Here is a 24253-nt window from a genome sequence, read left to right on the forward strand (position 1 = left end):
ATCTATTTGAAAGAATTTTTTCTCTCGTTTTTTTACATTCCTTGAAAAATGCATTTATTCAGTAGCATTCTCTGGCGAAGCTTCAAAAATTTTTTGTGTAAAAAAACTATTTGTTTCTTCATTTTTAGTTGGACATATCTTCTCATAAACTGTGTGTAACCGGTCCTATTTTCGTTTGTATATTAGCACTATATTTAAAGAAGTTTTAAATTTGTATTTTAAATTCAATTTCCACGGGTAATCAACATTCCACTCAATCTGACAACAACGGAATGAAAACTAAACACACCTGTGTTAGTGTAAACATTTTGTATCCCAAATGACCTTTTTCTTATTATTGTGCTGCATTGTTTATTGTGTATTGTGGTATGCCAAAGCCAATGTATATTGTTGATGGAACAAATCTTGTTTGTTACATGATAATACAATGTAATATGTTTAAAGTACATTCATAGATTATTTTGGGTTATTGATTAACCAAAAGGGTCACCTTTACTCTAAACGCATTTATAAAGTGGTTACTTTGCACGGAAATCTAAACATGGTTTGATATTATAGACCAGTACTCTCAGTATCGCCATGGTGAAAGACCATCATTCAGAATTGAAACTTTACTTGAAATGGCATTTTTAACCACATTTGGTGGCCAGATCTAAAAAGGCAGGTACTTCCCAATTTTCCTCTTCCCCATCTACTACCCATTGGGGCTCCCATAGTCTCGCTGGCTCCGGACATTGGGGAGCAGTTGGAACTCTTGTGCGGTATTCAATAAAGAAAATAAAATTGGCTTCTTGATTGCATCAGATCTGTCGACCTTTGGTAAAGCGCAGTTAGGTGAAACTGGTTTATCAAATTCCCATTGAATTAAATTACCTTAATATTACAAAAAATCAAACAATATAACAATGTTTCACTAAAACCTTAATATTAGAAAAAATTAAACAATATACCTAAATAAAACTAAATTTGTTAACCTGATTTCAAATCATGTGATTAATTGACGGCTATTCTCATAAGGGGATGTTGCATATATGATCCACAGAGTTTCACTAAAACCTTAATATTACAAAAAATTAAACAATATATCTAAAATAAAGCGAAATTTTTTAACATGATTTCAAATCATTTGATTAATTGACGGCTATCCTCATAAGGGGATGTTTCATATATGATCCACAGAGTTTCACTAAAACAAACAAAAAAAAAGTGACACGTGATAAATTGTGTTGAATGACAACATTGAAAAGGTTACCACAAATTTACTGTAATTTATTTTTTTAGAGGGTATGACAGATATTTTTGAAACGTAAGAAAGAAATAATTAAAATAAAATTACAATAGATAAAAAAAACATAAAAGAAATAAAAATATAGGAAAAATTATACTGAATTCAGTTTTTTCCTTCTAAAAATAAGACAAGACTTCGTATTGTTTGTTCTAAATTTATCAATTAAAAATCTCAGCAAAACCATAGACTAAAAGGCCTTACACACCTCCTTGCAATCGGAGACAATATCGGGGCAGTGATGGGGAGCACCCTAGATGGCTTTCTTGATCACCGTGTGAGTAGATAAATCGGCCCTAACTCCGAAATCGGGACCGATATCAGGTCGGCTAGCGTTGAGTTTTTTCTGATGTTAGCTTCGCCACCACTCTCCCTCAATCGTCTCCGATTGCTTTAAATCAACACGACATATCATTTCCTTTGCCTCAGTAAATTTCCTTATTACCAATTACATATTCCGACTATGTCCGGGTTAAATCTTCCCCTCAGGAAAACTAAACCTTTCCACAAATGATAATCTAGCCAATCCACATTATGCAAGTGCATATAAGCAAAATAAATACAAAACAATACAAGAACAACACGTCAACTCACCAGAGATCAAATGGGAAAATAATTCACTGACTCCAGATATTTTCATATCAGAGGGTTCGGCTCGGTAGAACTTCTAACAGGGCCTATAAATCCTACTGATCCCTCAACATAAATATTTAAAAAATCTTTCGTTATCCTACATGTATTTAAAATGACTAAAATGTTTTATTTTTTTAAGACTTCACGAGTAACTCTAAACAGGATTTATTTTACTTATCCCTTTCTTCCCTTCGATGACGGTAATTGTATAAAATAGAACATGATACATAAAAGAATAGGTTAGGTTCGTTTAGTTTATTTTAGGTTAAGTTTGTTGTTTTTTTGTTATTTTTATTCACTTTTCTTCAATGTTTTGTTTTTTCATGGAACCCTTCTTATACAGATAATGCATAATATAAATCACAAAATTCTATGCAGGCACCTGCATCAGAATATTATTTATTTCATAATTCACCTGAAATTACATCAATTAATTTTATCTCTGCATCAAACTACTGAAGAATGATTTAACTTGCTGCAAAATACTGCATTGCCTCGCCCCACCCCCACCCTCTACGATGGGAACCTTCAAATATCATTCTCGTTCATGATCATGCAATATGGCCTATTAATAAGACGGAAATTTGCTTTCTTTTAGATTACTTAACTGTAACAGACGCAGCCAAACAATGAAAATATGTCAAAATTCATTAAATATCACTAAGTAGGATTTAATGTTTTGTGGCAGATTTGTGAGATCCTTGATACTCAACCCACAAAGAGTCTCGGGCTTAAATCCTTGCAAGTTTAACGAAGTTAAATATATCCTTATTATTATGTTTTTTCTCTTGTAGAATTTTATTTTATTTAGGAAACAAACAGCCATTTATATATTTGGCATAAACAGTGATTATTTACAATATTAGACCAATAATCTTTCATTAATTCTAGTCGTTGATTCAATATTTGCACCTATACAATATATTTATAAATGAAAAAGAAATTAAAGAATAAACATTATCAGGAATTACAAAATGTTATAAAAATAATTAAAGACAGTTGGTAGTAATACAGTTTTCGCATGATTATAATAAAAAACAATAAAATAAACTAAGATAAGATTATTTCACAAAATAAAAAATTAAGTTATCGGTTTAGTAAGTTACACTTGAAAATGTCTACATCTCGTAAGGTATTATGAGTTTTACAGATACGTCCTATTAAAGAGTTTTGCGCATATTTGGCTTTCCAGTGTGGTGTTCTAAATAAGTCGTTCAATCTGGTGTTGTGTTCAGGGCAACGAAATGCAATCTTTTCTAGCAGACTGGCTATATTTACGTTACAGATCTGAATAGCAGGTATTTCCCAATCATAATCCCTATAAACATTCTTTAGTTTCACCAATTTTCGTATAATTAGGTATGCCATAATCCCACTGGTTCCGGGAAATCTTGTGTGGTATCACGTAGCCTGTATTTTTTAAATTATATATATATATATTTTGTATTTGTTGCCACCTAGTCTATACACAGGAAAATCATTTTAAATTATATATTTGGACACACCGACTGTATCGAAAGTTCCAAAAAAGTTTTTGATTTTTTTTTTTTTTTGATTTTATGGATTCTTTCGTAATCCTCTAACTAGCTAGGGCTTATAACAATACCCTTCATGTTTCTAACTAACTAGTACTGCGGCTGATTAGCCTTATTACTATCACCATCTGATGGTTGTATTTAATTGACTGAATTTATGTTACATTAATAAGTTTTATGAGGAAAAATTCTTAACTGGATAAAAAACCTCATACAAATGACAAGAAAAAGAAAACAATAAGTTCTGAACTTTTTACGCTGTTTGACTTTGTGATTTACTGAATTTAAGTATTTCATTTTTTTCATGTTTTGGCTGCGTCCTTTTCGCTTCGGTGGTCCTGCAAAAAAGTTTGTTAGAGAATTCCTGTGGAAGAAAAAACATATTTTGTTATATTAAAAAAGGATACTATTTCTTCGTCATCGCTGTTATTTTTCTCATGGAGCTTCACGGTGTGATCTCCTTGAGGAGCTCCATTAGGATAATCAGTTTCTCTGTCTTTGATGAGCAGGAGGCCAATTTTTCGCGTACCCTGATGAGGCCTCGCAGTAGGATCATTATGTCCTCGTCATCAGAGGATCCGGTGTTTGGCGCTTGGCGTTGTTCTGGTGTGGTTCTTGGTGGTTCCTGTTGTTCAGGAGCCTGTTGCTGGTGGTTGCTTCGGCCCGCTACGTCCGCCCAGGATCGGCCGTCAACTCTGGCCGCGGGTCTCTGTGCCCGGGGCTCTGCCTCTTTGCGCCTCTGGGCGTTGGATTGCTCCTGTCTTCGCTGGAGAGCAGCTACGTATGCCACCCTGTTGGGGCATTTGCCGTAGTTTGCGGGATGGGCTCCGCCGCAGTTGCAGCAGACGGCCGGCTCTTCTCGATTTGTTTTCGGGCACTCCGGTGTGGCGTGACTTCCTTCGCATTTGACGCAGCGAGCGACGTGTGCGCAATTTCTGGACCCATGTCCGAAATTTTGGCACCTGTGGCACTGTGTTCCGTGTTGTAGATGGTTGCTTCGGTACTTTCTTAATGTAATCCTGCAGTGGCACAGGTAGATCACCGCGGCTCTCAGGTGGCCCATGTTTGTTTCCTGGCCAAAGTGTGCCAGGTAAAGCGGGTATTCTGTTCCCGGGGTGGTCATCATGACCACAGTCCTTGCCGGGAAGCCTTGATTCTCAAGGTCTTCCATTATGTCACCTGGTGACAACTTCGGGAGTCCCCTGATGACGGTCTTCTTGAGTTTCTCTGCTTCTGTGGTGAAGGTGTGGAAAGGCTTCTCCTCTCCACGTAGGGCTGCTGTCAGTTTTTTGTGGGCTTCTACCGAGCTCACCACAACGCTGATTTTGCCTCCTTTGGCATACCGGAAGTTGAAGTGGGCACTTCCAATGTGCCTCTGAACTTCCTTCGTGATGTCTCCGTGCGTCATTGACCCTATGGTCATGATTACGGGCGGGACTCGTGTGCTCTTCCCAAGAGTCGGTGCAGTCGTTCGGCTGGTGGGCGCCTGGTCTCTGCTGGTGGACGCCACTGGTCTTGGTGGCGTCGGGCGTTTCTTCGTCGGTGGCGACGGGATATCCTGGGCTGGTTCGCTTACTTTATGTAAGGGTTCATATTTGTTTTCGTGAACCAGACGAAAAATGGGCTTTGGGGGGGAATGGGGGCGCTTTGAAGCCTTAGCCCTCGTCCATTCCTCTACCATGGGTGATGTGGCTCTTGGTGATCCGGTTGCCGATCCGGAGCCGGTCTGTGATGATCCAAACACGAATTCCTGCTCGTGTGTATCTGGATTGAATCTCCAGCCTGTGGCACCCTCCGGGAAATCCATGGACAGGGGCTTGTTGCGCTTAAAAGTCGCTATTCCTCTTGGCGTGCGGTGGTACGGCATTTTTGGGTTGAATTATTCTGAAACGAGAAAAATTTATATTAGTTGCGTAATTTGCTGAATGCCTTGAGAAAGGCAGTTGGGACGACGTAAGTGAATTGCGAAGATTGCCTTGAAAAGGGCAGTTGGGGCGCGTGCGCCTGCTCCAGGCCGGCTGAATTTCTCCGGCCGGCTGTAAGGTGTTGGGGCCTGGCTGTGTGAACACAAGCCAGACGGAAGCAGTTTTGTGGCTATATTACAAGCCACGAAAAATCCTCAAACTGCGCAAAATCCACAAACTACGCAATCTCTCCTATCTCTCAATCTCATCTATCTATCCAAAAAAGTTTTTCCAAACTAGTTTGGAACACCTCATACCCTGCAAATGTCCAAAGATACTGGGTACATTGTGACGTTTATCAATTTCGTTTAAATTTTGATTTGCATTAAATTATTTTAATGTTTTTTTTTTTTGTTTCATTCTTCAGTTTCCTAACAAAAACAAAATTATTAATAAATTAAATAATTTATTTTTGCAATCAGCACATAAGCAAGGGTCCCTTAAAAGATTTACCTTTTTTAACATTAACTACACACAGGAGGCCCTGAGGAAAATTAATTTCCCTCAGTGCCTATGTCATCTTAGGGGATGCTGTGTGGAGGGTCTTTTAGAAGAGAGAAAAGAGTGAACATTGGTCTTGAAGATACCCAGGTTTCAGAAGCTGCCAAATCGTTCCACAGCCGAGCTGTTGAACTCAAGAACGAATTGTGAAAGCCACCTGTTCTCATGTGAAAAATATCCACGTGTAATAAATGTTGATTTGGCGTGTTTCCTGACTATACACCGGTGTCGAAGGGATCAATGACACTAGTTCCTCGGAGCATCTTCCATTGTAATACCGATAGAACAGGGACATCATACCTACCTGACGCCTGTGCTCCGCCTGTTTCTGCACAGAGTCGAGGGTTTCTTTCAAGTATTTTGAATCTCCAGAACTCTACATTGTTTACTATAACAATATATACGACTTGTTCACACTTGCTTTTAACGACAACATGTCATAGTAACTGACCCACATTCATGCTTCAAAAACTAGGCTTGTAGAAACATTTTCCCTCCTGGCCCATATAACATATCTGTGCTAATTCTTCCACCATTGCTTGTGGAGCCATTAGCATCAAATTCCAGCACTTTAGATATGCACAGACATGAAACATCACAGATAAAGCATGCCTTTACCAAGAATTGCAACCTTCAATAATAATTGTTAAATTAAACATCAAAATGTTGGTTCATCATGATTCTTGATTAACACACTTCAAGCGAACGAAAAAAGGGCTATATCTTTGAAAATATTACATAAATTTGAATGAATTTTTTTACACTTTACTCCGCCAAGCGTTGCTGTCTGTAGAAATAATAGCGCTTGTTGCTTTTACGTCCAACAGATGTTTTGGACAAGTAGTGCGGATAAATGGACAAAGGAGTGTAAGGAGAATATATGATGTCGGGTGAGAGTCCATAGAAGATGTCACTTGTGACATGGAGATGTCACAGGTGACATCTATATAAAAACACACGCAAATTCAAACACGATGTGTCAAAATATCAAAGCAGTCGGTGAAGAACATTCAAAGATTTAAGATTAAGAACAAACAAACATTTTTATTTATATAGACAGAAAGATAGATAGTTAGATAGGTAGATAGATAGATAGAGAGATAGATAAATATAAAGATAGATAGATAGAGATATACATATATAAATATGTAGATAGAGAAATAGATAGATAAATATTCAGATAGATAGATAGAGATATAGATTGATAAATATATAGATAGATCGAAAGATAGATAGATTGATAGATAGATAGATAGATAGATAGAGAGATAGATAGATAGATAAATATAAAGATAGATAGATAGAGAGATTATATAGATACATATATAGATAGATAGATAGAGAAATAGATAGATAAATATATAGATAGATAAATATATGATAGATAGATAGAGAGATAGAGAGATAGATAGATAAATATATAGATAGATACTAGTCATCACACCCTATAACTATAAAAGTACTGTCTGAAATTAAAGCCTACTTTAAAATACAACTCCATAAACGGAAGTTAAAGTCAGTTTTGGGCCATTTATTTGTTAAAAAATGTTAAAAATGTATGAATTTTATTATATTTCAAAAAAATTGGTTTTCACTTACGCACAAATCATTACAAAAATATAACGATTTCCATATCTCCAGTGCCATAAGTTCAAGGATTTAATACACTTTCTACAGGTTTAGTATAGTTTCCTTTTGATTAAATATTCTTCCACACAATGGACAAGAAAATGGGAGATCATTCAATCAAATTGTTAATATATATATTTATAGTTGGGTCCCTTACAAAATGATTGATATACAATATTCTTATAGAATGATCAAAAAGCAATGCTTTTACAGCCATTCAAGTAGGCGTAAAGCCAAACAAACAACAAGCCTATAATCTGTCTTGCGCTGGGCGTCTTTTACCGACTCTCATTCGACATCATATATTCGCCTTTCACTCCTTTGTCCATTTATCCGCTCCACTTGTCCAAAACATCTAAGAACCCATTTCTTAATCTTGTTCACTACGCTTTCTTTAACCTTAATTTCTTTCCGGATCTCTACATTTTTAACATGGTTTTACCGCACATGTGCCTCAGGGATCTCATTTATACAGTAAGTCTGCTTTCATCCTTCCTCTTGAGATTAGAAATAATCTTATTGTGTATAATTAAACATAATAATTTCGATTGTCGGTGCATGGGTAAGTTATATGTATATTGGTATTCCTGCGAAATGCATAAAATTGTTTAAGTTCAATGATCTTTTATTTTTCGAATTTGGAACTGTTAAGTATAAATCGGTGACCAGATAAATCATCGCAATTATAATTCATCACATCTTTAAAAAGTTATATAAAGTCATGGAAAGTGATGAAACAAAATCTTTATTAACTGTGTTAAGTAGTTTAGGTTAAAAAAATAAATTTTTTCATTGTTTCTAATGACTTTATATCACTTTTTAAAAGTGTGTTGAATTGTCACTGTGTTGAGTTATCATGGAACCGTATAAATCATATCAGACAAGTGATAAAGTAGGTATGAACATTCTTTATTTGAATTGTGAATTTATTTTATTTAAATGTTTGACTGGTGCTTTTGAATTAATGTGGTGAAGATACGTTACTGAGGCAACGCGCGTAGTTTCACTGAACTTGGTCCAGCGGACATACTTTAGCAGGCCGTTCATACAGCTATACACATATTTTTTGAATGGATATCCTTTTCATATGCGGTGCTGCGTTTTTTGTTCAATTAGTATGAATATAACAATACTTTTATAATATTATTGCTTCACAAATTCTACAATTATTATAATATGCTGTGCAATATGGTCTGCACTAGAATCTCTAATCTCTAAATCTATCTGTTTGTGCACTTAGTTCTTCTAAACTACGTAACGGATTTTGATAGGATTTTCACTATCATTTAGAGAATTTCTTCCGGAAGGTTTATATGTATAATACTTACATAATATCTTTATAGAAATAAGAGAAAAGTCGAGCTAAGCCGGGTACATGTTAGCTAGTTTGTAATAAATGCACACTGTGAGGCCCACTTTATCAAAAATAATGTAAAAAAAATAAATTGTTTCAAATCATTTTTTATCAATTAATTAATTTACCGTTTAAATGCTGCTCGATAGCTATTCAATGCCACCATTCAAACACCCCCAAAGTGTTTTTTATTTAGCGCCATTGGTTTAATTAAGTCTGACAGGTACCTACGCAGTGTGCCAGGGACAGAGTGATATTACAACACTGACATGCAATATCACAATATACCAGTGACTCCCAAACTTTAATAAAACCGCTTTTATATTAACAAAGCTTTCACTTTGCTAGCTTATCCTGATCTATACCGCTACATATGAGTTATGTTGCATAGTTCGTTAGTTCCTCATTCGTTAAAGCTGTACCTAGAAAAAAGTGTTATTTTAAAAATGTAGTATTAGTTTTTTGACATGTTATAGATAATTGGAGGGAAAACACAGTTTAGGCGGGAAAATTTTGGGGTTAAATAGGATTTGTTTCAAATTAGATTCTATAAATTTTGGATTGTAATTAGAAAATTGCTTAGATATTTTTCATTTCTTAATCTGTAGTGCCTGACAAAAGAACCTCTATAAAAAAAAAAAAAATTTATAAAGCCAGCATGTGGACAATACAATATTTGATAAAGTGACGCTTTATTTTTATCGTTAACGAACCCAGTAGAGGTAATATCTGAAGGCAAAATGATTATATAAGGTCAACACTGCAAATAAATTGCAGTGCGTTTTTTGTATGTTTATTTAGACATAAAATTCTTACATTTTATATCTAGTGCATATACAGGGTGTCCGGAAACTCGTAGTACAAGCGGGAAACTGGTGAATCTACATCACATTTGGAGTCGATTTTGTGGTATATTTTTTTTTTATTTGAGCTTTCGTTATCGTGTAAATCGAGTTTGAAGTTGATTTTTTTTTTTTTTTTTTTAATCAAATTCTTATAAATTATTACTGAAGATCAAAGTACCCAACTAATTAAAACTATTTGAAAGTAAAACAAATGAAGAAACTCGGATTTGAAGCATTATTTTGAAATCACCCTTCATTTAACCCGGTGTAATCATAAAATATTTCTGCTCTGCAGGGTTAAAACATCTGTTATTCAACCCTAAACACCAGAAAAAACTTTAACCCTAAAATAGCCGAAAAATATTTTTTTTTGGTTTTTTTTTTTTTTTTTTGAAAATGCTCAAATCAAAAAACTTTATGTTTTTTTGGGTTCCCCATGTGGTGTAGATTCTCCAGTTTCCCGCTTGTACTACGAGTTTCCGGACACCGATTCTAAAACTACTATATTAAATTTCTATTACCTATCTACTAAAATTTGGGTTCCATGATAACTCAACACAGTGACAATTCAACACACTTTTAAAAAGTGATATAAAGTCATTAGAAACGATGAAAATTTTTTTTTTAACCTAACCTAACCTACATAAACCAGTTAATAAAGTTTTTGTTTCATCACTTTCCATGACTTTATATAACTTTTTAAAGATGTGTTGAATTATCATTGTGATGATTTATCCGGTTACCAAAATTTGGACTGAAATGAAAACTGTAGGACTTTTAGCTTATTTAGGTAGTTTATTGATCATTTTAAAACCTTTAACAAATATTGTTTTGTGTTCCCGATAAATTTGTCTTAGGAAGCCTAAAATCGTTGCAGCTTCTCGTAGAATAGCCATGTTTAAAGTAAGTAACTATAATTCTGTTAAATAAACACATATTGAGTTGGCATTACATTTTTTTTTCTACTATATCTGCTACAGCGTAATATAGACCTTATGCCTCTGTTTTAAGGTCTAATTTACCCTTTATACCGTGCGTGGGCTTAAATATTCAACACTGCAAATGCAGGGGTCCAGCCGTTAGGGGTTAAAATGTTTTGTAGTACCTGCTCAATGAGTCCTTTGTTTCATATATTTTACATGTGATTTATAAGTTTATAATTTATATATTTACAAAGTTATTATTTTGGCTAAACGTGAGTTAAAAAAAATATTGTTATATATATACAGATATATATTTTTTTAACAACAAATTTTTCACTCTTAAAAGATTTAAAGCAGCCTAATATAAATTTAGATAGAAACTGTGCATTCCATAGTTACCTTAGCCTCACTTTAGATTGACAGCAAATGGGTCGATACATCCTAACAAATAATTTATTTAAAACGTATTTTGTTTGGTAAATCTATCACTTTGGCGCGATGACAGTTTAACTTATCTTCTTGATGTAATCCATTGGCGGCTATCTGCGAGATCCATAAGATTTCACTAAAACACATATAAAGTAGTGTTGCAAAGATTAAGAACAAAATTATATTAGTCAGTATATAATTTAAAAATTTTGGAGAATTTTAAATGTTTTTAAATTTTTCACCAGCGATAAATTGGCTCAAAGATTGGGAACCTTTCTATTATACTAGTGCCTCTGTGTTGGAGAGCCTTTATTGTATATATATACAACCGCTTGTATTTCTGCGTATGGGTAACTTTTGTTATGCTTTCAATAGCTTATATTTCTGTGTGAGTGCCCTTTATCATGACTAAAAATTGTAACTGTTTGAGGTTATCCAAACATACTTCTTTTGTTAGTTATATTGCAAACTGTAATTCAGAATTACCTACTTTTTCAATAGCGTTTCATTTTTTTTATGTGAATACCAATTTGTCCCCACTGTCTGGAGCCAGCGGAACTTTTCAACGTAGCCATTGACAATTAAGGTATATTGTGAGGTTAAAGGGAGTGGGGAAGGGAAGGAAATATGAAAGAGGAAGGTCGGGAGGGATCTGGGTATTATTAAAACCTGGTCACCGAACACGGCTGCAGTCATTTCAAGCAACGATACTGAGATTATCTATGTATCTGGAAATAATACCAATGTATCTTTTTTGATGTTGCAGTAGCCAAACTTATGTTTATTTAATCAGATAATATATAATACACCACATATTCTGCATGTGTATAACCTTAATTGTCTTTAACAATATACCCACCCTATCTTTCTGTGTATGGGTTCCCTTTATTTTGACAATATTCAGTACCTACTTATTTCATAGCCTTGTGTGTGTACTTTTTTATATTTGTGTGTTTGTGTGTGTGCACCTGAATAGGGTTGCCTGGCTGCCTGTTTTCAATATAACCATACGTTATTTAAGTCTATAAAAGTGAATGGTACAGACGATAAAAGTATTTTAGTGATCGGTTTATTGGCCGTATCTATTTATATGTTACCTGAACATGTATGTTCACTATGTGCCTTGTCAAAAGAAGAATTTATTGTACTAGTTTTTTTTTATTATGCTAGCTAAAAATTTGAATAGGTTTTCATACAAATGTTTTGTAACAAAGTTAGTTAAGTACCTAGGTATATAATTTTTTGGAATAAATAGTAATGGTTCATAATTTGTTTTCATAACAAATGTATACGTACAAAGTTCAGTTTCTTTAAATCTATTCTATTGAATAACAATCATTGATTTACCATCTATTTTTTTTATGTTTTTGACTAAAATAATGCCAGTTTTGTACCAATGGTGTGCCGTATGGTAAGAATTCATTCATATAACACGCCATTCAATTTGTTATTTCCCCCTTGTTGCTCTGTCAGCCTTTCTTACATTCTCCTACTCTTGTTATTACCTAAGATTATATTACATTATTCCGCTACACTCTAAACCCCCCCTACCACTTATGTATCTAAATATGGGGTTATATCTTCAAGAAGAAGTCAGTAGAGAAAAAAATGTTAAAGATATTTTTTAAAACCTCGGAAATACCTCAGAATTATTAAGCTTTTTTAATTGAGTACCGCACAAGTGTCCCAATTACTCCTAACTGTCTGTAGCTAATGAGACTACAGCATACCCTATTGGGATATGTTGTGAGGCTGAAGGTAGTGGGAAGGGAATGAAGATGGGAAAGACGAAGGTGGGGAAGTAAGTTGTTATTCAGATCTGGTCACCAAACACGACTAAAGCCATTTCAAGCAATGATTCGATTCTAAACAGTTGTCTTTCACCAGGGCGATACTGAAAGTACCTACCACTTAAGAATGTCCCGCAAATATACAGGGTTTTAGAATAAGAGGTGTTATTTTGAATAGCCCGCTATTTCGGTAGATGTTACTTTTGAAGCTGTCATTTTTTGACATTTGACAAGTATAAACTACGCCATTAATAAAAATGGAACGATACACGCTTAAACAACGCATTGAAATTATTAAAATTCACTTGAGTGAATCAAATGCAAATCATCTTGAGTGATGAGGCCCATTTCCACCTCGGTGACTTCGTCAACAAGCAAAATTGTCGCATCTGGGGCTCGGAAAACCCAAGAGTTATTGTTGAAAAGCCTCTCTATCCTCAACGTGTGACTGTTTGGTGCGGTTTATGGTCCGGCGGAGTCATTGGACCTTACTTTTTCGAAAATGAGGCTGGAGCAACAGTTACGGTGAATGGATTGCGCTATGCAGATTAATGATTTTTTATGGCCGGAATTGGATGGTATTGATCTGGACAACGTTTACTTTCAACAAGACGGCGCTACGTGCCACACAAGCAACGAAACCATTGATCTTTTACGATTGAATATCAAAATAACACCTCTTATTGGAAAATCCTGTACTATTTATTAATTTAAATGATAATTAAATTAAATGGAAAAACACAAATTAATTAAATAAAATTTATTTGCGCATGCTGGGATTAGAACTCTTGACCTCCGGATTTGTGTCCAGGAATCGTATCCACTCAACCACGAAGTCCGTCAATTCCTAATATTCCCCTAAACATCCTCCTTTCGCTCCCTCCAATCTTTACACCGAATAACACTTCTCAATATTGGTGATGCCACAGACCCACTGGTTCCGGGGGTGTAGGAACTCTAATGCTTCTTCACACAAAGAAATAATAAGGCTTGTGACAACAATTTATTAAAAACTCATTGGCAAGAATTTAGATGCCTAAAACATGCCACGATATTTCTAAAAACTTTTAACAAAAGTACCTAAACTGTCATTACAAACTTCCAACTTTTTTTTATTTATTTGCTTTAGTATTAGATTCATGCTTACTGTATACATTAGACCACTTAGCATAATATTTTGGTAATTTACATCAGAGTTTTGACAGCCCTATCGCTATCCTACCCCATCCATTAAGAAAACTTCACACATTAAGGCATTACGGTAGGTCTCCCCTCTAAGCTGTTTCCTTTGGCGCTACGTTGTGGTTGAAAAGTTTCCCAAATATCAGATGGACGATTTATAGTTTCCAAAAGCCCGAGACGTCTGATTTCCACACGAGATTCAAACTATTTTTGATATGGGAGCCTTTCGAGCAGTTGTAATGGAGTTTCTCCTCGTTAATGTTTATGGTATTTTTCGCCCTTGTAATCAAATTGAAGTTTGAAAACTTTGGATCGAGTTTTTAAGTTTGCTGGAAGGCGGCCAGATCATGTAATACGGGAGCAGATTGCATGATCGAAAGAATGTTTTCATCAAACAAATTATGAAGCACTGAATTGATTTCCCATTTCTTATGAAATTATGTTACCGCAGTATTAGGTGGCAACAATAACAATGATTTGTAAAAAACAAACTAATGCTCCGTAAAGGATAGGATTTTTTTATAACAGAAAGAAAGAGTTACGCATTTAGGAATTTTATTCAATAAATATTGCATCCTAAATTAAACTGTCTGGCAAAAAGCGGCGTGCATAAATATGGAAAGTGATATCGATTGCAGCGTTGTTGAACAACTTGTGGCAGCAACTCACCTCGGCTTGAAATGCATCAAATAATCTTCTTGTCAGTTTTAGAATGGCCTTGTTGATTTTGTCCCCAATAAAAAAGCCCGTGAGAGAGCAGGATCGGAAGATGCTTATCGATTCCTCATTGTTTAAGGACGAAGACTCCAGTTTGCTAAGTTTTAGAATGATGACAAAAAAAAATGATTTGATGACAAAATCGAGTGGATCCGTTGGTTACCAGCCATAAGGATACCTGCTGCTCTCGGCTGTTGAATAAGCAATGGATGCCGCTTCGATTTGAATTCCTCAGGTTGTGATCCTATTGCAGGTGTGGCAACCGATGTGTCCCAAAATGTTCCAGTGTTGGCAATCTAACCAATGCACTATGGTTAATGCGTAAATACTGGAGGTGCCACACACCGAAACCGTAGATATAAAATAATTAGAAGGATCCACACACCTTGTTACAAATCCTTTATGTAACATTTATGTAAACAGCATTTGATTCCCAACCAGATATTTAATCTGATCCCAAAAGGTATCGAAAAATACAAAAAACTTGCCGTGTAGTGGTATACACTGCGATGTAAAGGATAACAAATATCATCTTTGTCACTGGTCCTACATTCCAGTGTAGAGTTTGTCTTTCTTCACAAATGGTCCATAATGACTTCCATTCCCTAGCTATTCTTCTCTAATCCTCAGGTCTTCACATTGTCTTCAACGGAATCAGTCCACCTCTATCTCGGTCTGCTCTGAGTGGTATTCTCTGGTGCACACACAGTCATCCCCTTACCCATGGCTAGCCCAATGTCATTTTTAAACCTACAGAATCTTACGATCGGGCCGGCCCTGAGCCAAACTGCGCCTGGCACTAGTAAAAACCTCAAGGGCTTTGTGTTAGGCTTCAGGTATTATCAGCGCCTTGGTTCCTTGGCGCTTTGGAAAGTCGGCGCCTGGAGCGGACTGCAATAAAAATTTGAAAGCATTTTGCATTCAAAGACTGCTAATTTGGTTACATGTTTTCTATATAATAACTGTTCTCAATTTGCTGTTGCTTGCTTATTGCACACACGACAGCTCTCAGCAAGCGATCGGCAAGATATATTATAGCAATATGTAGAATCAAAGAAAAACAACAACGGTTCCTAAGTGTCACATTTTCTGGTAACCCGATAAAACAGAACAACAAAACAGAGTACAATAAAAAGTCAGATTAGATTAATTGTTTGTTCGTTTTCTTCACTTTTATTCTGTGTACTGTTTTGTAACTGTACTGTTTTGTTATGGAACTTTATTAATTGAAATTAACAATCGGAAGGGGCCATTATATGATTCATCTCATGGAAGTGGATAGATCTACCAAAATAATGCACTTCTCGGCGAATTCTACGTTATTTGTTGAAACTTTTACTCGAGCCACCTCCATATTTTAAAACTTTAAATGCAACTCTCTTGTCATTTTTGTGGATTACATCACTTCTGTGCTGGACGCCTTCATATGTTTTTAATAGCTCTAACAATAAAGGTAATTTTTTTCAGGTAATTGCCCCTATAAACCGCCTCCTGGACAACACTCCTTTTGATGTGGTGATCTACAGTCTTGACTGGCACCCGAGCGACCACGTCTCCTTCATAGATAACCTGCCCATGAGAGAACTTCACCCTACAAGTCCAGTAAGTACATACTTAAAACTAGGTGCTTTCTTCTTTAATCATTTCCTTGTTGCGGTGATCCCCATTCTTATTTCCCTGGTGAACAAGGCTCCTCCACTCATCGCGGTTCTGCGCAGCGCAGACGTAACGGATGACTGTGATATTTGATCACTCCAACGCGTGTGGTTTAAAGCTTCACTTGCATGCCAAATCAGATTTACACCAACTGCTAAGAAGTGTTTTATTTCAACAAACCTCAACATATCCAAAGCCCGTGTCAAAGTACACACCTGAAAACTATAAGCCTTTATCAATGAAGTGGAAGGCAGTGCCTATTATTACAGTTCAATGTTTTAATAATAATTATGATATTAAAGCATTGAATTAAGTTAAAATAGGTTAAATAAATTAGAATTAATTCATTTGACCTATGATTATCACTTATAGCTAGCTAGGTATCTTTTAAGATTTATTACTAGTGACTTATAACAAATGCAGCATCTAATTCTCCAACTAACCAAGCTCTTCATACTCTAAATAATATTTGTCTTAACTCTAACATTGACATTTTTTCGGATTCACTGCCAAAATTCAAATGTGGCATCATGTCAATAATTTAAACTATTCAATGCGCATATATACAGACACATACAAACATTCACACATACATTACACACGTCACACACACACCTATAAAATACACAAGTCACCTTGTAATTAAAGAATAAACATACCACTTAGCAGACATTACAAGGAAACATATCATAGGTACCCAACATGAAGTATCTTATTCCTGTATATTATTTCATTTCTGTAAATCATGTACTATTTGTTTCTATAATATAAACTAAAACAACCAGAACCCTGGGCAGGCTCAATTGGAGCAGTTCGCACCGGGCGCCAACTTGCGTAGGCGCCAAGAATACACCTGATAATAAGCAATCGATTCAAAACAAAGGGCCTAATAGCCATTCCAATGCTAAGAATGACTACGGCTCAGTACTCAGTAGTATGTACTTGTATTTAGGCGTGAAATGGTATAATATATTATTGTCTAAAAACAAAATTAAGGTAACCGAAACTTTGAAATATGAACAACTCAAAAAGCAAATTAATTCCCTGAAATTGGATAATGATATATTGTACACTTATGCATACAATCTATACTATCTAGCATTTTAAAAAAACTTTGGCTGTTGGCTAATTCTCTAAAATTGTGTATATTGAATCATTTGTAATTAATTTGAAGATTGAATTATGTTAATTTGTGTGTTGAATTACGTTTGTAGTTTTTCAATAAGATTTTGAATACTGTTCACATATCACCTTTTAAACATTATTTTCTTTTTGTGTATACTTACTCCTCCCATAAACACGATCTCCAGGGGCTCACCTTATGGAGTAGTAGAATAATTAGGAAAAAAATAAATTATTTTGCATACTGTTATAGTTTGAAATCTTGTATTATTTTGTAACACAGAGCCCCTGGGGTTTTTACTATCGTCAGGTGCCGTTTGGCTCAAGGTCGGCCCTGCTTCTAACTATATATAGACTTATAACTAGTGACTGACATCTAAGACTTATAGCTAGTGAACTAGAAACTACAACTAGCAAGTACAAATAAGACCTATGTGACTTAAAACTAATACATATTTATGAGAAAGTGGTTCTTAATACATAACTAGCTTTTTGCCCGTTGTAGGCAACTAATGGGTAAAAATGTGGTGCGTGGTATAATGTTTGAATGTGAATGAAGCAAGGAGTGTTGGACTACAAAATTAAAGAAAGAAATTAATATTTGGGGAAAAAAAGGTGCCAAGGAGCTTACTGATCATTTTTTCACTGAGCCATTCGGGTTGTGTAGGTCGAGACGCGTAGTTTGATGCCCATATCGTTTGTACGGTTTTAACTCCCAAACAGCGTTTTTTTTGGTGGCTACCATCAAACTGCCGCTAATTGCATGTAAAAATTGTGCACAATGTCAAGGCTAATCTACGACAATGGAGATGTCAGAAAAGTGTTGCCAATATCGTTCACCCAACTATCGCAAATCCCACCTACCCCCAGCTGCGCCTCGTGTTTGCTAGGTGACATCAAACATTATCATCTTATAATATATTAAAATTCAGCCTGCAAGTGTTATGCTCGCAAAACTCGAAAAGTAGTCTACAGGTGTCGCTGAAGTTTGTTCTTATATTATTGTTATTATGAGAGTGGTTTGAATCGTAGAAAAAGTCGGGGACGGTCGAGGAATACTTAGCGCTACATCTCTGCACCGTAATGAGGTACGGAGTAGAATTAAAGTCCATGTAATGTAGTTTTTTAATCATAACATTGTGGTATACAGTAGTGAATGGTGGAAGAAGTCGGAGGCACCGAGAAAGTCATTAGCAATATCGAAGAATTGCGGGATTTAATAGTTTATTATATAAAATTAATATCAAACGCGTAACTTTCACTGACTCTAGTTTGGCCATAGCTCGGCGACAGTCCATTCCAAATCTCTATTTGCTTGTTTATTACAATACATACGTCGGATTTGCCTTTTGGTACTCTGAATAGGTCATGGTATCGACTTCTAAATCATAGCATCCCAAGAGGAATGGGCTATCGATAAAATTGTTCCAAATTTTGAAAGACGTAATAGCTAGACTTGCTTTCCGCTTAGTTTCCAGACTCACAGAATTAGTTTCCTCAAGTAAGTCAATATTGTGCATGAACCTAGGATAGGTTCCATGCGTCCGCATATAGACATACCTGAGGAATTTCTTCTGGATTTGCTCTAATATATCAATGTACTTCTGGTGGTACGGTGCCCAAACATCGCTCTCATACTCCAGCTTGCTTCTCAGTATGCCATCGAACAATGCTAACATAGCATCTTGGTTATTGAACTGCTTGCATGTCGTAATGACGAACCCAAGAAGTTTGTAGCAAGACTGAGTGAGCTGCGATATATGGTCAGAGAATTTCAGTTCGGGATCAAAGATGACGCTGAGATCCTTTACGGAATTTACATGTGATAGTGTTTCGCCCTTCGTCTTATAATCGTAAAGTACAGTATTTAGAGAACGAGTGTAAGACATAGTGACACATTTTTTTGTGTTGAAATCTAATTTTTTTATCAACGACCATTCAGATAATGCATCCAGATCAGCTTGCATTTTAAGACAATCTTGTTGGGAGCTTATTTCCATCAGAATTTAATAACTTTAATTTTATGTTGATTGTAGGTGCCATCTGACAAAGCGCAGGTATATGACACAGTGATATTCTCGGGGCCCCCTCTGATGAAGCAACGGCTGTGGCCACGGCACTGTGTCCAGGACACTTGGGGCTCGGAACTGCACAAGGATCTGAAGGTATAATATAATCTATCTGATAATGTTAAGGTGGCCTACAAAACTAAGCCATATAAAATATATTATAGGTAGGTAGGTAGCTACTTAATCACTTGTCTGGATTTGAAAAGATTTTTAATTTGATATTTTCCTCAAAACGTCCATCAGTTTCAATTTTGAAAAGTTTACCCAAGTACGGACGGACGTACTTTACAAATTAAATTTTGTTGTATTCACTAAGATTTTCCTGATGTCCTGTTTTTATTCAACCGTTTGGCATTTCATCTGTCTGTACATTTGTTTGTACCTTACCTTTTATTATTCAAGAAAGTCTTACTTGACTAGATGGCTAAATTGACTAGGTGGCTAACTTTGACTAGATAGTTGACTGATTTGCATTTTCGAAAATCTGATGCATCCACTTTATTATTCAAGCAAGCCTTACTTTGACCATTTGGCTAACTTTGATTGAGATTTTCAATTTTATGGTACCTACCTGCCAGAAGAAAGAATTGACATTGAGGAAATCTCTTTGAACCATTGAATGAAGAAGAAAACTAGAAGTGGCTGTCTTATAAATTTTAATTGAAACAAATGTTCCATTTAGCCTAATAGCCCAGCGCTATGTCTCATTAACACTCGCGTGACATTGTAGATATCCATCAAAAACAGTTTTGTATTGGAAATTTAAGCCTCGATTAGGCAAATATTTGGAACACGAAACTCGCCCACATTGCATTTCTTGTGTTCTTCTATGCTTTGGACCAATTGTATAATTCCATTTTTCATATTTAAAAAAAATGTTACATGAAATATTATATGGTTTATAATTAATAGGGTAGATATTTTAGTAAGTACCTATTTCCTACAGTAGGAAATTTTTATTTTGATTTTTTAAATAAGATAAAATTAGAAATATACTTTTTTGGACGCGAGGTCTACTGTTCACAGAACCACTAGTATATATACCAATAATGAATCTTATTTCTTTCCTCGTTAGGTTGTAGATAATTCAATTAAGGTCTACAAAGGAACAAACCCTGAGGTAGATTCCTACTCTGTGTTCTGGGACAATAAGAAGCTAACTGAGACCACCTTGTCGGAGCAGTTGAGACAGAAGAATGCCACGGACATCTACATCTGCGGACTGGCCTACGACATCTGCGTTGGTATGATCAATGAAGTCATTCTTACGGCCGTTGTTCCCAATCCTACTGATCAACTGCTGAGCCGAAATTTTGGCTCAACACTGCTCAAACTCACAACTATGCTCTTTCCAATGGAAAGGTGACGACTGAGAGATCAACCAATTTAAGGAAGCCAAACTACTGGATTAAGATTGCCTCAGTAAATGACTACATAGTTGTAAAAAGTGTCGACAGAGTGAAAAATATTCACTAAGCCAAGACACGGTGGCATTAAAGTCATGCTAACACTTTATTTTTAACATATTACATATGTTTGTTTAAAAAAATATTAAATATCGGTTTATGTATTATAGTATTTAACCGCTTCTGTGCCAAGAGCGAGTTAACTCGCATTCTTGTCCGTGCCCAGCTGGGCCTGCGGCCAGCCATAGATAAATAGCGAGTTTACTCGCTCTTCTTTGAGCCTCTGTATCATACATATGTCCCTTTTTTTTTTAAATATGCTTATCTAAGTGAAGGGAAGCAAAAACGTCGAATATTGAATAAATTTGGTAAGTCATTTAAATATCCTTTCAAGGTGTAATGTTTTTAATTTATAAAAATAAGATTTAAAAATGATTTATTTTGATTAAAAATTCACGGCCTGCTGTGCACAGCTACACTTCTACCTACTGGCATTTAAAAGGTTAAAATATATGTATGCATTAATAATAATAAACTAATACAATAATTGATTCGTCAATATTAATTTAACATTGAAAGTTTTTACTTTGATGTCATTTTATTGTTTATGAAAGTGGGCACTGAAGATAATCAACAGTAAAGATGTTTGGAGACAGGCGAATCGAACGTTACTAAACAAAATACTTGGCTGATTGGAGCCTGAGATTGATCGTTCGAAAAGTTGGGAACAACGGCCATTAATCTTTTTCAGTTTATTTTATTTATCTATGTCTATATAAATAAAAATTTAAGTGTTCATTTGTTCAAAATCTTAAATCTCCGAAAGTGCTTCACCGATTGAAGCTTTGAAATTTTGACACAACTTTGCATTCGAATACGTGTGTGTTTTTATGTACCTACATAATACAGGATTTTCCAATAAGAGGTGTTATTTTTTTTTTTTAATTTTTTTTTTAAATTTTTTTTTTATTAAATATCAAAATAATATACAAAAATCAAAAAGTCCCAATAAACTACTTTAAAGTAGTTTGTCATTGGGTGCTTTTAACTTAAACAGATTATATCAAATGTATACATTCATATCATGAGAGGTGTAATACAATAAAAATAAAAACAAAAAACAATTAAAGTGTATGCAGTTAGAAATAGTTTGTATTAGAGTCTAGTACAAACTATTTCTTTCAGCTAGCCAATTTTTCAACAAAAAATTTCTTTTTATATTTGTACATTTTTTGATTTCTGCAGGTAACATATTTAAACAATTTGGTATCATGTAGTCTAGCGTTCTTTTTCCATATTTGTTTACATGCTTTGGTACGATTAGTCCTTCATTTAATGTAAATCGAGTATTGTAAGTGTGTTCCAGTCTATTTATGTACATAGGGCTATTTATGTGCTGAAAAATTATTTTATACCACATAATTGCTCTTACCGAGAGGATTTTCAGATTTTGATAAAGGTGTGGAACATTATGCCTTTGTTCATATAAACTTTTATGAGCTAATAATTTAACAAGAGAATTTTGAACTGCTTGAACATGATTTATATTTATTTTAGAGGAAAATCCCCAAGCTGTAATTCCATACCTTATGATAGATTCAGCTAGTGATAAATAAATTATTCGAAGTGTGCATATTGGAACATAAAATTTTAATTTATATAATCTACTAATAATAGATCTCAGTCGTTCACAGACTTTATTTATCTGTAAATCCCATTTGAAAAAACAATCAATAATAACACCTAAATAAACATATTTTTTAACCAGTTCAATATTTTCACATGTACACAACGCAGGGATACCAACATGTAGGCAATCTGAATTGTGTGTTTTAATTTCGGGTATAATAGTATTTACCTTGGCATTGGGTGATCTAATGTGTATCAATTTAGTTTTTTTTGCATTTATGATTAGGCCAGAGTCGTGAGACCATTTTAAAAGTTCAATGTAATCTTTTTGTAAAAGTTCAATACATAATTGCAAATCACTGCAAGAAAACACCAATGCAGTATCATCCGCGTACACAAAGTGTTTTACATGTTTAAAAATAAATTTAATAAAAGATACATAAATTATATATAAAATAGGACCTAATATGGAGCCTTGAGGAACACCTGCTAAGATTTTTCTTTTTTTACTTAATGTGTTCAAAAGCTTTATTTGCATGCACCTGTTGTTCAAATAATTTTCAAATAGTTTTAGAAGTTTCCCTCTTATTCCTATGATTTCTAGTATTTTCAACAATTTTTTATGGTTAATAGTGTCAAATGCCTTGGAATAATCTATAAATAAGACTAATACATGATGTTTATTATTTAAATTATTATTTATCAAGCTGGCAAACTTTTGAAGTAGCACTTCAGTGCCCTTTTTTTTTTGGAATCCATATTGGTTAGTATCAATAATAGAAAAATCTTCCAAATATTTTATTAATTTAATTTGAATGTATTTTTCAAGAATTTTTTCGAGTGATGGCAAAATACTGATTGGTCTATAATTACCCAAAATGGTGTGATCACCTCCTTTATAAATGGGTCTGATAATACTACATTTTAAATCATCTGGAATTTTTGCTTCAAATAAGATTCTGTTTACAAAATGGGTTATAATTGGACCTAATGTTAATATATGTTTTTTAATATCGCTCATTCTGATATTATCGATTCCAGGAGAAGAGCTTTTAAGTTGCTTCACAATGTTTTCTATATCAGCAATTTTAGCCCTAGGTAGGTACATGCTTTGAGGCATCTCCTCTGGTTCAAACCCAGTTGTCCTGTGATTACATTTATGTAACATATTGCAAACATTGTCAGAGAAATAATCAACAAAGTCATTTGTTACGCTTTCTTCGGTCCGATCTTTCATCAAATATTTGGATGCAACTTGGTCACAATCATTTTTACATTTCTTTCCTAAAATTTGATTACATTCGTCCCATGTTTTTTTTGAGTCTTGAAATATATTTTTGAATTTATCATTATAGTATGAGGTTTTTAATTTTATTAACAATTTATTTAAAATATTTCGAAAACACTTATATTCTTTTTCATAGTATTTGTTCGTTGGAGCATTTCTCCAACGTTTGTATAAAAAATCTCTTTTTTTAATTTTATAAAGTGCATCAGTAGATATCCATTCATTTATGGCATGCGGTCGGTTTTTTGATTTTTTGCTTATTTCAATTGTGCTTTTTTTATACAAGTCATCAAAAT

At 34.6% G+C, this 24253-nt stretch overlaps 1 protein-coding gene across 3 annotated transcripts in view; it reads left to right on the top strand.

The window, feature by feature from the left end:
• Nucleotides 1-24253, top strand: part of Naam (Nicotinamide amidase) — a 40495-nt gene that overhangs the window by 5446 nt on the left and 10796 nt on the right. For all 3 annotated transcript variants that reach the window (XR_016303318.1, XM_089640343.1, XM_089640344.1), the window contains 3 exons: nucleotides 16255-16389; nucleotides 19602-19730; nucleotides 20710-20878. Coding sequence is in view for 2 of the 3 variants with exons in the window: in XM_089640343.1 (XP_089496469.1) it covers nucleotides 16255-16389; nucleotides 19602-19730; nucleotides 20710-20878 (433 nt within the window). In the remaining variant the exon portion in view is untranslated. The remainder of the gene's footprint in view (nucleotides 1-16254; nucleotides 16390-19601; nucleotides 19731-20709; nucleotides 20879-24253) is intronic.

The sequence above is a fragment of the Hesperophylax consimilis genome, chromosome 15, assembly GCF_061612785.1.
Source record: "Hesperophylax consimilis isolate HC1 chromosome 15, BYU_Hcon_1.0, whole genome shotgun sequence".
NCBI classification, from domain to species: domain Eukaryota; kingdom Metazoa; phylum Arthropoda; class Insecta; order Trichoptera; family Limnephilidae; genus Hesperophylax; species Hesperophylax consimilis.